The sequence below is a fragment of the Heptranchias perlo genome, chromosome 39, assembly GCF_035084215.1.
Source record: "Heptranchias perlo isolate sHepPer1 chromosome 39, sHepPer1.hap1, whole genome shotgun sequence".
Classification (NCBI taxonomy): Eukaryota; Metazoa; Chordata; class Chondrichthyes; order Hexanchiformes; family Hexanchidae; genus Heptranchias; species Heptranchias perlo.
Genome location: NC_090363.1, coordinates 5,008,444 through 5,022,688, shown reverse-complemented (window position 1 = coordinate 5,022,688; position 14,245 = coordinate 5,008,444). Strand labels below are relative to the sequence as shown.

Sequence of the window (14,245 nt, the reverse complement as noted above, 5' to 3'; positions counted from 1 at the left end):
AATCCTGTCTAAGAGCACGAGAGGCATCAGATCCCCCTTCCCCACCCCACCCCCAGCATGGGAGCAGTATTCCAGACAAGGGCTTTGTAAAGATTTAAGAGTTGGTGAGGAGGAAATGGGTTGTTTAACACAAGAGAAGAAGCTGAGCTTCTTGCAGACAACATAGGGCCATTGGAAAGGAGAATCGGGGTTTGTGTGGGGTGTATAACGGGGGGCCAATCCGCTACCGCCTGTTCTGTGCCCCCCTCGCCGAAGTTGAATTTTAACCCCAATGATTCTTGTGGTTAACACTTTAATTTGCTACCTTAAAAAGATCATTGAACCGTCTAGGTTATCGACGTGGAGGAGTTATTGAGGCGTAAAGTAGCAAATGAAGATGAAGCACCGAGGCTGATGACTAGCTACATATAGAATCCACAGCACAGAAACAGGCCATTCGACCCAACTGGTCCATGCTAGTGCTTATGCTCCACACGAGCCTCCTCACACCCTACTTCATCTTACCTTATCAGCATATCCCACTATTCCTTTCTCCCTTATGTGCTTATCCAGCTGCCCTTTAAATGCTTTAGCTCCTAATGTTAACATATTTATGTTTTTGAGACAGGGTGGAATTTGTTGGACACCCACTTGTAAAATTTGATTATAAACCTGGTTTATGCGAAGAACTTGTATTGAGAACCGCAAAATTGATCCCCTTGTGGCAAACCCCTCTGATTAAAATCAACCTTGACCGCGCAATCTATCTGTGTTACTGAGATCAGACTTAACAAGATCTTTTCAAGTCCCTTAACACGTTAAAACAAGGGCTTCCTCTGGAATATGAACAACGACCCTTCTCCTGCAACCTCGAGGCTTAATGCCCGCCCAAGTATCAGGTCGTTGCGGTATTCCAACCAGGAAAGAGCAAAAAAGCAGACCCAGGGCGGTTTTTTAAGGGGGAGGCGGTGCAATTATGGAGTGTTAAAAATAACCCCGCCGCGTTTTTCAAATGCAAAGCATTGCCCGTGCGACGAATTGGATTGCGTGGGATAGGAGTGAGCGATGCGCGGCTTCCCCGGCGCTCGATTTTCCGCGAACCAAAGCCTCTTTCAGCGGAGCGAAAGCACAAAGTGGGCGGAGCCCCGGGCCGCCCGCGTGCGGCTGGGCGGCGGGTTGAGTCTACCGCGTCCGCGTCGCGGCTTTAAGTATCACTTTGCCGGCGCCGCCTCCACATTGCAGCTGTCGCTGCCGACGGGAGCGGAGGAGGAGGGGAGACGTCGTTTGGATTGATGGCGGATATTGAGCCGGTCGGGATGGACCTTCCCGCTCCGGCGGCACCAGCGCTACCACCGCCGCCGCTTCCGCCTCCAGACGAGGCGGTGGACATTGCGGTTGCTGTGAAGAAGAAGAGGAGGCCTTACCGGCACAAGAAGTTCGGCTGCACGGTGGCCGAGCAGATCATGAAGGCTGTGGCGGCCACCAAGCAGCGCCGCGGTTTGTCGGTGGCCGCCATGAAGAAGGCGCTGAAGGCCAGCGGCTACAACCTGGAGAAGAACAACTCGCGGGTCAACCGGGCGATCAAGAGCTTGTTAAGCAGAGGCTCGCTGGTACACACGGCGGGCACCGGCGCCTCCGGTTCGGTCAAGCTCAGCAAAGACCTGGAGATCACAGCGGGGGTGACGGCGTCGGGAAAAGAAGCCACCAGGCGACGAGTGGTGGTCAAGAGACTCCCTAAAATGCCGAGGAGACCGTCGACGGGCAGAAAGAAAGCGAAAGCGCAGAAGAAAACGGGCGTGGGTCGGAGAACCCCGACCGTGTTCAGAATGGCAGCCAAGTGGAAAGCTGCAAGAATGAGGAGGGTATCCAGGTGCCCAACTGAAACAAAATCGGCAAAGACCCCATCGTCCAGCGCGAAGTAGAAAGACTTGGAAAATTGAAAGAACGGCTCTTCCTAGAGCCACTGACTCAAACAAAGGGGCCAAAACAAGTCACAAGACGTTAATGTAGCAGCCATACGTGTTAAAAAAAGATTTAATAAAAGGGAAATTAAGACGTATGAAGTATGTTTATTTTTAAAATGTTGAAAAAAGTGATCCAGTTTGTTAGTTACAGTTTGGAGTGAAGCCGCTTGCCATTTTCCGTGTCACTGGCCAATCTGATTTCCAGCTATCGGAGGCTAGAACGCTTTCTTCCTAGTTCTAGCTTTTCGGGAACCTGTATCAACAACACATCTTAATGTCCGCCGTGCAAATTATCCAAATATGTCGTAGTTTTAATTAAGTTTAATTGAAAAAAGGCTGCGGTGAAGATCTTTTTTTTCGATGCATATATTTGGCAAGATGAAGAGTTAGCATAAATTCAACTCATTCACCAGAAAAAATCTATAGCCCATCGTAGCATGTTAGTTCTTAAATGATTCCCAGCTTTTTTTTCAAGAATTTCCTGACAGTTCTAAATTTGCCTCCCCAGTTGGAACCTGTCCCACTGTTACAGTTCAGTTTGCAGTAATGTTGCAGAGTTACTCTTTTCTAAAGCTTTTGCTATCTTAAAGGCCTCTTGACGATGGTGATTTCAGACCTTTTAATTGTGGAGTAAAAGCATATTATTTTATTGTCGTGTCCGAAAGTTCTGAACTTGTTTTGTTTCTCTTAAATTGTGTAAAAAGTGAGAGATACATAATTAATGTCGTGCGAGAACATTAAGCATTCGTCCACTAATATCATTTTCAACCTCTGGGCTTGTTTTGCTGGCCCGTGTCAGTCCCCAAATATGAATGGTATAGTCATATTTCATCATCGATACAAGGAATAAAAGAAAAGTGGTAAAATTAGAGACTAGTCAAATGTTCCTTTATTTTATCTATAAGTTCCCATGCTTTACATCCGCCGGAGTGCCTTGACATCGCGGCACATCACACTAGGAAAAACACACGTTTTGTGATGTCACTGTGTTGACGGCGTGATACTCCTCACGCCTACGTTGTAAAAACCTAACCTGCCCTGAAGCATCAGTTTCTTCCCGACCCCCTTCCCCCCCAGCAGCAGCAGCATATCTGATGATCTTGTGCACGCCTCACTGGTTAATTGTAGCACCATTAAAGAGACAGAGGGAGGATGAAATGTAACTTCGGCTGGGGTGCAAAATGGGTGGTAGCGGATCGGCCGTTTCGCGCCCACGCCCCAGTTGAATTTCACCCCCAGATATTTCTCTCTCAGGTTTTCACCCGCAGGTTTTCCCTCTCATCAAAATATTTTTTTTAAAACAACCATTAATCAAATAGGCAGCATGATCACCTGGCTTTAAGCATTGTTCCAAATGCTCTGAAGCGTTTAGTGTGGTGGATGTCCCTGACATCTTTAAGGTTTATTTTGCAAATGGGATGTTGAAGCATATGGTAGTTATCCGGGTATTTTTGCCCACACCAAACTAGACTAAAAGATGCTACAGCAGAAAATGTCAACCAGCACCCTTGGATACAGCCAGCTTCACTTTTGCCTTGTTTGATAAGGGTGAAGTCTGTGACACTGGTATCATTCCACACCATTGGTACCACCAGCAACTTTGACCTCCAGTTTTTAGATGCCACAAATCGGCTAGCAAATCCTGGAAACAGCCTCTCCTACTGTCTGAGAACTCAACTCAGGTCTGATAGAGTTGTCTACAGACATGGGCCAGCTGGCATCAACCCCTATCATCTGATCAAGGCCCCAATCTTACACACCAAGACAAATTAGCTGAGAGCTTTCATCTCAGGAAGCAGCACTGGGAGATATCCAGGTACAGGTTAGTATCTGATATTGGTAGTGAGGCATTGGAGATAATTGAGAACAAAGTTGGTTCCTCCACTTGCCATAAGTGCGTGGGTAAGGCTCTATTCCCCATCAAAAGATTTTGTCACTGGCCTTGTACAATATTAATGCTGTCTCTGGGAAATGGTCACCATTCGCGTCATACAGTATCCTTTGACTTTCCTAGTCTCTCATCTTTCACCACTGTATTCAAAGGCGATGTTTGAAGTGGGTTACAAAATGATTCCTGTTTGATCTTTTATGGATCTGAGTGGTGTCGTCTCTGCACTACTTGGAGAACTTCAAAGCCCCCAAACCAAGTACTCCCAGAGGTAAGGGGAATAGTGGCAGGAGCTCTTGAATTAAAGGTTTGATACTCTCACTTCTTTGATCTAGCAGCTTGTTTCCAGCATGGTTGTCTCTGGTCTACATTTCAACAATCAAACACTTGGAATCAAACCCCCTGCTTGGAAATCAGCGGATTCTTTCCTCTCCATTTGATATATAGGAGTTCAAATCGAACTTGAAGGACAGGTTAAAAAAAAACAACAAAGACAGCCTTTGCTGTCCAAGTACTGCAGGAGCATTCAGTTAACTTTATTTCTACACGTATATAGCTCTAGTATGGGATTAGTCTGGTTTAGATTCAGATGTCGCTACTCAGTATCTCCCAGAAATGGTATTTTTTTATCTTTGGGGATTTATTCTATCTGCTTCCTTGGGATCTGCAACATGGGGAATATGGAATTCTTCCATAAGCCGCTACCAACCAATCCCCCCACCCTTCCCCCCATTCTCCCCTCCCCCACCTTCCCTCTAATACAGTCATGTCTAAGGTGAATCACACTTACCTATTCATAAGAACATAAGAACATAAGAAATAGGAGCAGGAGTAGGCCAATCGGCCCCTCGATCCTGCTCCGCCATTCAATAAGATCATGGCTGATCTGATCCTAACCTCAAATCTAAATTCATGTCCAATGATTCAGCAATCATCTTTCCAATGTTGACCCATTATGGAGATAGACTTTGTTTATCCTTACTGTGAGTCCAAACAGCTCGATTCCTAGCAGATGTGTAGCTACAGATTTACATTGCATGGCATCAAATCCACCTTGCTGAGATTTCTTACCAGAGGTAATTTAGTCCCGGATTGAAGTCTTGCTTGAGACCACTTTGATGGTGAAGGATACATTGAATGGCCCTAGGCAGCAATGAGTGGTGAGAGATAAATCTAAACCTGTAATATGTAACTAAATTAGGAGGCATAATACAACACTGTATTGCATCAAAATAGTAAAAAAGTGACAAGAAAGTGAAGGACAAAGGGTGTGAATCCATATAGATGGTGTTCAAATCTTTACCAAAGATGTTCTTTCCTGCTTCATAAATCTAACTTCGGTATGTCTTTCATTATCTCTTTCATGCGTTTGATGCATGCTACATGGATTTTAGCAAGGATTTTGACAAGGTCGCACATGGCAGACTGGTCAGGAAAGTAAAAGCCCATGGGACCCAAGGGAAAGTGGCTAGTTGGATCCAAAATTGGCTCGGTGGCAGGAAGCAAATGGTAATGGTCGATGGGTGTTTTTGTGACTGAAAGACTGTTTCCAGGCGGGTTCCACAGGGTTCAGTACTAGGTCCCTTGCTTTTTGTGGTATATATCAATGATTTAGATTTAAATGTAGGGGGTATGATTAAGAAGTTAGCAGATGATACAAAAATTGGCCATGTGGTTGATAGTGAGGAAGAAAGCTGTAGACTGCAGGAAGTTATCAATGGACTGGTCAGGTGGGCAGAAAAGTGGCAAGTGGAATTCAATCCGGAGAAGTGTGAGGCAACTCATTTGGGGAGGGCAAACAAGGCAAGGGAATACACAATAAATGGGAGGATACTAGAAATGTAGAAGAACAGAGAAACCTTGGAGTGCATGTCCACAGATCCCCGAAGGTAGCAGGACAGGTAGATAAGGTGGTTAAGAAGCCATACAGGATACTTTCCTTTATTAGCCGAGGCATAGAATATAAGAGCAGGGAAGTTATCCTAGAACTGTATAAAACACCAGTTTGGCCACAGCTAGAGTACTGCATACAGTTCTGGTCACCACATTACAAGAAAGATGTGATTGCACTAGGGAGGGTACAGAGGAGATTTACAAGGATGTTGCCAGGACTGGAGAATTTTAGCTATGAGGAAAGATTGGATAGGCTGGTGTTGTTTTCTTTGGAACAGAGGAGGCTGAGGAGAGATTTAATTGAGGTATATAAAATGACGGGACTAGATAGAGTGGATAGGAAGGACTTATTCCCTTAACAGAGGGGTCAGTGACCAGGGGGCATAGATGTAAAGTAATTGGTAGAAGGAATAGAGTTGAGGAATTTTTTCACCCAGAGGGTGGTGGGGGTCTGGAACTCACTGCTTGAAAGGGCGGTAGATGCAGAAACCCTCGTTGTATTTAAAAGGTATTTGGATATGCACTTGAAGTAACCTACAAGGCTACGCACTGAGAGCTGGAAAGTGGGATTAGGCTGGGTAGCTCTTTTTTGGCTGGCACAGACACGATGGGCCGAATGGCCTCCTTGTGTGCCGTAAATTTCTATGATTCTATGATTAAAACCTCGGTGTTCACCAGTTTCTCTTTGGCTCTAAGTTGTACATACCCTTAGCTGTACAAGACAATTGCTTCTTGCATTTTGGGAAGTTTGGTACAAGTTTATTTTTTTCTGGTACCCCAAATATCTCTCCAGAAGTTTTGCTTTGGCGTTCGCGAAAGAGCCTTGCATAATAACGGATAGTTCACATTAGAAGCTTGTTCAATGGCAGTGTTAAGGCTCATTCTCCGTATTTTTTCAGCTTCATCCTGCGAAGGCTGACACTAAAGATTTTTCTGCACAGCCATGTAACAGAATGGTTACACAATTGGACTGAATTTGCTCCTGCCGGCACCGAAATCCACAGACCTTATCAAACCAGACTGTTGCAAATTTGAAACCATTTGATAAGAAAAAGGATGTCAAAATGGTAACAAACCATGGGTCGTCCTTAGCAACCGGCCAGAAAAATCTACCTCTGGATCTCTACATTGAGAGAAAGCTCCGGGAGTGAATATTATCACCAAATACATGCTGGAGAGAATCATCATATTCCACCACCTCGAGAGCATTAACTTCTTCAATACAGGAGAGGAGGAAGCGCCAGTAACAACTTGCTGTGACTGTCAGGGCACGTCCCCGTAGTTTTTTAGTAGGAAAGAGTGCACACTGGCAATGTTGCTGGAGGTGAGAAAGGCTTTCAACAAGAATTGCCAAAAAGGACTGTGATACGCCATCTCCCAGTAAGCTGATCCAAAGAATAGCAAATTTCCTGGCAAAGATTGGTGTCAGAATGAACTCAACAATTTCCACCAGGTTTCGCCCAATGGCGAGAGTTCCTCGGGACTTCAGCCCACTTCTGTTCCAAATTCACATTAGTGACATTCCAAAATCTGAACAAAGAGTTGGGCTTCCTCACAATATGTCAATTACATTGCAATTTCGTTATCCTCCAGGAACTCAGAAAAGTTTCAACGATGCATGAGTGATCTTGGGGAATAGGCAGAGTACAAGGGGTGAACTAAATGTATCTGCTGCAGACAACGTCCAAAAGATTGACTGATCTGCATGGTGTTCTCGGTTGCAGCAAATTCTGCGCCCATAGACTGAACGGTCAAACATGTTTTCAAAATGATGAATCTTAACGATCGACAAGTGTAAATTTTAAAAATGTTACGAGGATACAAGAGTACTGCGCCACAAAATCAACCCTGCTAATATAGAAAACGTGAATGAATTAACAAATATTTTCCTCTAATCTTCAGAAGACTTCCGTTTTTCGTGCAATATGTTAATCAAGAAAAAAAATCTGTAACGTCGTCGTTAACCAAAAAAAAGCCGCCAAAGGAACGGAGGTGCCAAATATCGCGACTCGCCGCCGCATATCGCTGGTTCTGTCCTCAGCATCGTACAGAAAATTAATTTATACCATGTGCATTATAGATAGAAAATACTGCAATAAGCCCCTTCAATATTGAAGTCACTTACGCATGCAAATAAAAAAGTTTTTTGCTTTAATGTCATATATATCCAGAAATTTGCAATTGGAGACTGTTTTAATGACCAAAACCTGCCTTGAACGTGTTTTTACTCTAGTACAAATTGAAAATCTTTAATACGTCTAAAATTGAATAAGGTGTGAAATTTCTCCCGCCTCAAGGTCTTCCTTTGTCTTATACTGTTGGTTTCATCAGCAGATCGCTTTAATCTTCAGTCTTGTGTTACCGTGCCCTTGTCATTAAGCTATATAAAAAAATCTTTTGCATTAATAATGAAATGATTTGTGGGTGAAACGTTGATCATTCCTTATCCGTTGCGAATAAAAGTGCCAATCTCACTCAAAGCGTTTCGCCCTGGGAATAGTTTGGAGGAAGAAATAAATAACGAAGTGAGGATTGACACCACTGCGGGAGCCAATGAGTTGCCACTTGCAGCAGTGTGGTCTCTAGGCGTGATTGACGGGGGAGTTACCCATTCTGTCCAGGACTCGTGGTGTCACTATATGCATGCGTATGAAAAGCATCCAATTTGATTGCAAGATCTTCAAATCTCCAAAACCTCCCAACCCTCCCAGGCGGGTGCATCGATGACACGCACGGTGCAAACTTTCAGTGCAGGCTCTGTCTTATTGCACCCAAGGGTCATATTTTAAAACACGGGACCGCCTCGGGGAAAAAAACAAAATCACAGCGCGCGTAGGGCCAGTGCGCGTCACCGATGCACCCTCCTGGGAGGGTTGAAGGTTTCGGAGATTTGAAGATCTTGCAACCAAATTGGATGCTTTTGACAGACAGAGAAAGGCAAATAATAAACCCCTGGGGCCGCGCGCCGCTCGGCCACGCGCCGGGTCCCCGGGGGAGGAGTTGACTCTGAAACGTCCGCCTTGAGATTTTAAATGGCGCCGCCGCCGCCGCCCCCTTCGGAGAATCGGTCACCGCGGCGTCGAGCGCGGACGAGCCGGAGGGAAAAGGTGCTGAACGTCGCGCCGTCACAACCAAATGGGCTGGGGCGATCCGGCCGGAGACCCCTCCCGAGGCAAGAAGGCGAGGAAGAGGAGGAGCCCGCCCCGGGCGCGGCAGGCGGGCGGGCGCGCCTCCGCCACCCTGGCCGGTCAGATCATGGAGGCGGTGGCGTCTTCCAAGGAGCGCCGCGGCCTGTCGCTGGTCGCTGTCAAGAAGGTGCTGTCGGCCGCCGGCTTCGACGTGTCCAAGAACAACTCGCGGGTGAACCAGACGGTGAGGAGCCTGGTGACCAGCGGCTCGCTGCTGCAAACGGCGGGCACCGGGGCCAACGGCTCCTTCAAAGTCAACCGGCGGCGGTACGTGAAGACCAAGAGCCGCCTGGCGGCCGGCAGGAGACGGGCCGCCTCCCGGGGCCGCTACCAGAGGAAGGCGGCGGCCGCCAAGAGGAGCAGGAGGAAAAGGAGTCCCGCCAGGAAGAGCAAGCCGAGGATTCAGAGGAAGAACGGGAGAGCCGGCGGCGGTCCTGGCCAGAGAAGGGTCAGGATCAAGGGTGGCGGTGGTGGTGGTGTCCGGAAGGCGGTGAGGAGGGGCGTCGGGCGGCCCAGGAGAGCGGCCAAGGAGCTGCCGCCAGCGGACGGTCAACTCCGCAAGCAAGAAGCCCAGCAATACCCAAGTGATGAAACGGCCAAGGCGGATAACCGCGAGGGTGGAATCCGAGCGGAAACAATCTGAGCAAAAATATTGTGGGAACAAAAAAAAAGGCTCTTTTCAGAGCCACCAAAGTCCTTCAGAAAAAGAGATTGCTCGAATGTAGATGGGTTTGGTTGTAAATATCGATTTTTTTTTTAAATGGGAAATACTGATGTGGCTTACTGGAATGGTACCAGGAATAAGAGTTATGTGGGGAGACTGGAGAAGCTGGGGTTGTTTTTAGAGCAGAAAAGGTTAAGAGGCGATTTAGTAGAGACGTTCAAAATTATGAAGGATTTTGATCGAGTAAATAAGGAGAAACTGTTTCCGCTGGCAGGAGGGTCAGTAACCGTAGGTCACAAATGTAAGATAATTGACAAAAGAGGGGGGGGGAGGGAGGAGATGAAGATTTTTGTTTACGCAGCGAGTTGTTATGATCTGGAATGCGCTGCCTGAAAGGGCGGTGGAAGCAGATTCAATAGTAACTTTCAAAAGGGAATTGGATAAATATGACCTCCCTTGTGGGTTGACCTTCTCGGTCTGCTAACCATTTCTTCTTCCTGTATGGTCTGAACCAAAACAAAGTAGGAAAAAAGTAGACATGTGGATAACATTGAGGCAGTAATTAAGAATCATTTAAACTAGATAAGTGAGTGCAGGGTAGGGAAATAACTAGATCCCAGATAGGACTCATTACAACCCTCCGAGATCTCTGCACTCCTCCAATTCTGGTCTCTTAAGCATCCCCGATTTTAATCGCTCCACCATTGGCGGTCGTGCTTTCAGCTGCCTGGATCCTAAGCTCTGGAATTCCCTCCCTAAACCTCTCCACCTCTCTATCGCTCTCTCCTCATTTAAGACGCTCCTTAAAACTTACCTCTTTGACTAAGCTTTTGATCACCTGTCAAACCTCCTTATGTGGCTGTGTCAAATTTTGTTTAATAATCGCTACTGTGAAGCGCCTTAGGTCGTTTTACTACATCAAAGGCACTATATAAATGCAAATTGTTGTTGCTGTTAACACCAGTAGTAATTTCTAGCCTTGAAAGAATGAGTTTATATTTGTATAAACAGCCCTGAATTGATTTCTTGTCAAAGGTGGAGGAGGCCAGCTTAACAAATGTATTCTATGATGTAACTAACAATCTAGGGGCAGATTTCCCTCTTCAGCACCCGGGATTAACTCGGTGGGGTGCAAGTGCTTATCGCAAAATCTGGCATAAACTGCATTTTCGTGCATGAATTGTGCTTTAAGCCTCTCTCCCCTGCCATTCTCTTAGCTGGGTCCCTTGCAGAGAAAAATCTGCTAGTAACTGGGGGAGCAGGGGAGAGGCGGGGGGGGGGGGTTATAAATACTTGAAGGAGAAAAATTTGCTGGGCTATGGAGAAAGAGCAGGGGGGAGTGGGAATAATTGGAAAGCCCTTTCAAAGAGCCGGCACTGGCACGATGAGCCGAATGGCCTCCTTTTGCGTTGTATCTATGATTAATATCTGACTGGTGATTTGTGCAGACTGAGGAATGAGATTGCTCACAGAACAGCCAATTGAAATGGACGATTTTGCATCCTTCATTAGCATAGCGCTGTGTATATAATGGGGGAGCTGGAGGGTGTGAGAAAGTTTTGCTGCTTTCTAGTTTGGTGTTAACGTTGGGAAGGAATTGGAAGATTTTGCAATGCCGACTGCGGCTGTTTCCACCAGTAGCACCACAGCCGGTGCCAAGAGCGCCGTTTCGAAGAAGGGCTCGAAAAAAACCGCTATGAAAATGACCAGGAAAGGCGACAAGAAACACAGGAGGAGCAGGAGGGAGAGTTACAGCATCTACATCTACAAAGTGCTGAAGCAGGTCCACCCGGACACGGGCATCTCCTCCAAGGCCATGAGTGTCATCAACTCCTTCGTCACCGACATCTTCGAGCGCATCGCCTCCGAGGCTTCCCGCCTGGTCCATTACAGCAGGCGGCACACCATCTCCTCCAGGGAGATCCAGAGCGCCGTCCGCCTCCTGCTGCCGGGGGAACTGGCCAAACACGCCGTGTCGGAAGGGACGAAGGCCGTCACCAAGTACACCAGCTCCAAGTAGAGCCCCAAGTCCTGCAATTAAACCGCCAAACGGCTCTTTTAAGAGCCACTCACAATGTCTTAAGCCAGGGCTATACATTATTTTGGGCTTATAAGTTATTGTAAGTGTTGTACTGTGGGACCCTGACTCCTCACCTGGGGGTCGATATAAAAGCTAAAATCTTAAATGGGCAAAATGTGACTTGATTTAATGCCAAACTTCTCACTTATTCTCAAGAGCATCTGTGTGATTGATGCCATTTCCCCGGCTAATTTCCCCAAGAAATCTTACCAAATGTGAACTCAACCACATGGAGTCTGGGCGGACCAGGTGTGACTTGAAGATTGAGTCAAATGTTGAAATCAGAAATTGGAGAGCCCTCTGGTTCTCATCGAAGGTCCCTTCACGACTTAAATATCCCCAAGAAGTTAAATATGTCCCATGCTCTGAGCAACAGAATAGTACCTGACAGGAGGCGAAACACACCCCTGAATGTTTTTTATATTATAATATATATATGTGTGTGTGTGTGTGTGTGTGTGCGCATGTATATCTACAACACAATATAATACAATAACGGCTCTTTTCAGAGCCACAAACCAACTTATCAAAGAGCCAAACTAGTCGTTTAAAAGAGATTTAAGATTAGAATTTTTTTTAAATGCCTGAAGGAGAGATGAGTCAATGTTTTTTTATGATGAGATCCTTCAGCAGAACCGGAAACATCTTTCGGATACTGCCCGAATCTTGAGCATTTCCAGTATTTTTTATTTTATTTTAATGCGTTCTAAAAGGTTGCTAGCTGGTGTTTGCAACGGTGGGTATTTAAGCTTTATAAGCTCGTTAATTTTTTTTAAATGCTCATTTTAAAAAATTATTTCATTATGTATTTTGTTTATCTTCTTTTAATAAGACTGTGGAAGTAGTTTTAAAACAAAGGCACCTTGTCCCAAGAAACATCAAGCGATTCTTACAGAATCATTGGCTACACTTTAACAGCTGCTGTTGCAGAAGCGGATAAATCGTTTAATATATTATCAGCAATAATGATCATATCACTATTATCATCCAAGTCATGTCCCATTACTAACGAAAGAGCTACTCCTGCATCATAACATTACTTACAAATGCCACCGAGCATTTTTTCCCCTGAAGTATGAATTTGTACGAATTTATTTCTGGTGCATTTTAATAAGTCGCTTTTAGCTTTGAAAATGGACGTGTGTCAATATCAGCTCGGATTTAGTGGGCTGGAGAATCGGAGCCCGCCTTCAGCTATCCTCAGCCAGGTCCGCACCCTCACTTCATCTATAAAATGAACACAAGTTTAAATAGACATTCAGTGTATCATATTTCTGTCCTATCGTGATAAGGAGACCTTGTATTTATAAATTCTAACCGTTGCCAATAAAGTTCGTCACCCCTCTCTATCATCGTACAGCACGTAAGGAGGCCGTTCGGCCCATCGTGCCTGTGCAGGCTCTTTGAAAGAGCTATCTAATTTAGACACACTGCTCCTGCTCTTTCCCAACAGCCCTGCGTTTGACTTCCTTTTCAAGTATATATCCAATTCCCTTTTGAATTTGAAGAACCAGAGTGTGTCTTTATATGTACAATATCTGGTGGTGGAGATTGTCTATAGAGTCAATGAGAAACCCTTATTGCTGAGCTTCATAGAATCATAAAATGATACAGCACAGAAGGAGGCCGTTCGACCCATCGTGACTGTGCTGGCTTTTTGAAAGAGTTAGCCAATTTAGTCATATTCCCCTGCTCTTTCCCCATTGCCCAGAAAAATTTTCCCCTTCAACTATTTATCCAATTTCCTTTTGAAAGTTACTATTGAATCTGCTTCCGCCACCCTTTCAGGCAGCGCATTCCAGATCATAACAACTCGCTGCCTATTTTTTTCCCCTCATCTCGCCTCTGGTTCTTTTGCCACTCACTAAATTGACAAGAGCCCTCTCATGTTCTCCTAATCTTTGGGTAGTTGAAGAATAAACACCATTGGACCATGTGACTTTGGTTATAAACTACAATTCAGGTTTATTAAAAGTAAACATTAGCAGTGGCATACAGCAGATTTCATTTGTCTACAGAAGGTTTAGCTTATGCCCCCTTGGATACACAAAATTAGCAAAAGACGCAATACTTCACTAACTCTTTTAGTAATGCCTGTCCTGGACGACATCTGAAACATCAAACTTATCTCTAAAGTTATTTCTAATAGCCAGTGAGTCTTAAAGTATTTGTCTCTATCGTGTTGAACCCTGAAGAACTGGTAGAAAACAGGCAAAACTATCTCACTAACCAGGGAAGGAGCTGTAATCTCCAGAGATGCCCTATAGGACCTCCCTCATTGGCAGGACCAGGTTATTTGAGATCAAGGTAGCCCTTCCAGAATGCCAATCAGCGAAACAAAAAAAATACAACGGCAATTGGCCGGCTTTTGTGCCCAGCCACCAGGATTGGCGTTTGATGCTTTTAGACCTGTGAGGTTCTACTAAAGATCTAAAAACGATCTAATAATCAGAACAATCGAAGTTGATAGTTTATAGTTACCTGTTTTAAACCCCCCTCCCATGGCCTACCCTGCCCCACATCAGGGATGTAAATTATCTCACTCCAGGTAAATCTAGGCCGACAGTATGCAGAATTAAAGTGATTAAC

The 14,245-nt window shown here is 45.4% G+C and overlaps 3 protein-coding genes across 3 annotated transcripts; all 3 read left to right on the top strand.

The window, feature by feature from the left end:
* Positions 1-1,228: 1,228 nt before the first annotated feature.
* LOC137304889 (histone H1-like) lies at positions 1,229-2,812 on the top strand. Its single transcript, XM_067973682.1, has one exon. The coding sequence runs from the start codon at positions 1,272-1,274 to the stop codon at positions 1,899-1,901; it is 630 nt and encodes a 209-aa protein (XP_067829783.1). The 5' UTR covers positions 1,229-1,271; the 3' UTR covers positions 1,902-2,812.
* Positions 2,813-8,812: 6,000 nt separating this feature from the next.
* Positions 8,813-9,777, top strand: LOC137304888 (histone H1-like). Its single transcript, XM_067973681.1, has one exon. It carries the CDS (start codon positions 8,860-8,862, stop codon positions 9,553-9,555), a length of 696 nt encoding a protein of 231 aa, XP_067829782.1. The 5' UTR covers positions 8,813-8,859; the 3' UTR covers positions 9,556-9,777.
* Positions 9,778-10,904: 1,127 nt separating this feature from the next.
* Positions 10,905-12,123, top strand: LOC137304887 (histone H2B type 1-A-like). The gene has a single exon (XM_067973680.1). The coding sequence runs from the start codon at positions 11,189-11,191 to the stop codon at positions 11,594-11,596; it is 408 nt and encodes a 135-aa protein (XP_067829781.1). The 5' UTR covers positions 10,905-11,188; the 3' UTR covers positions 11,597-12,123.
* The last annotated feature ends 2,122 nt before the right edge of the window (positions 12,124-14,245 follow it).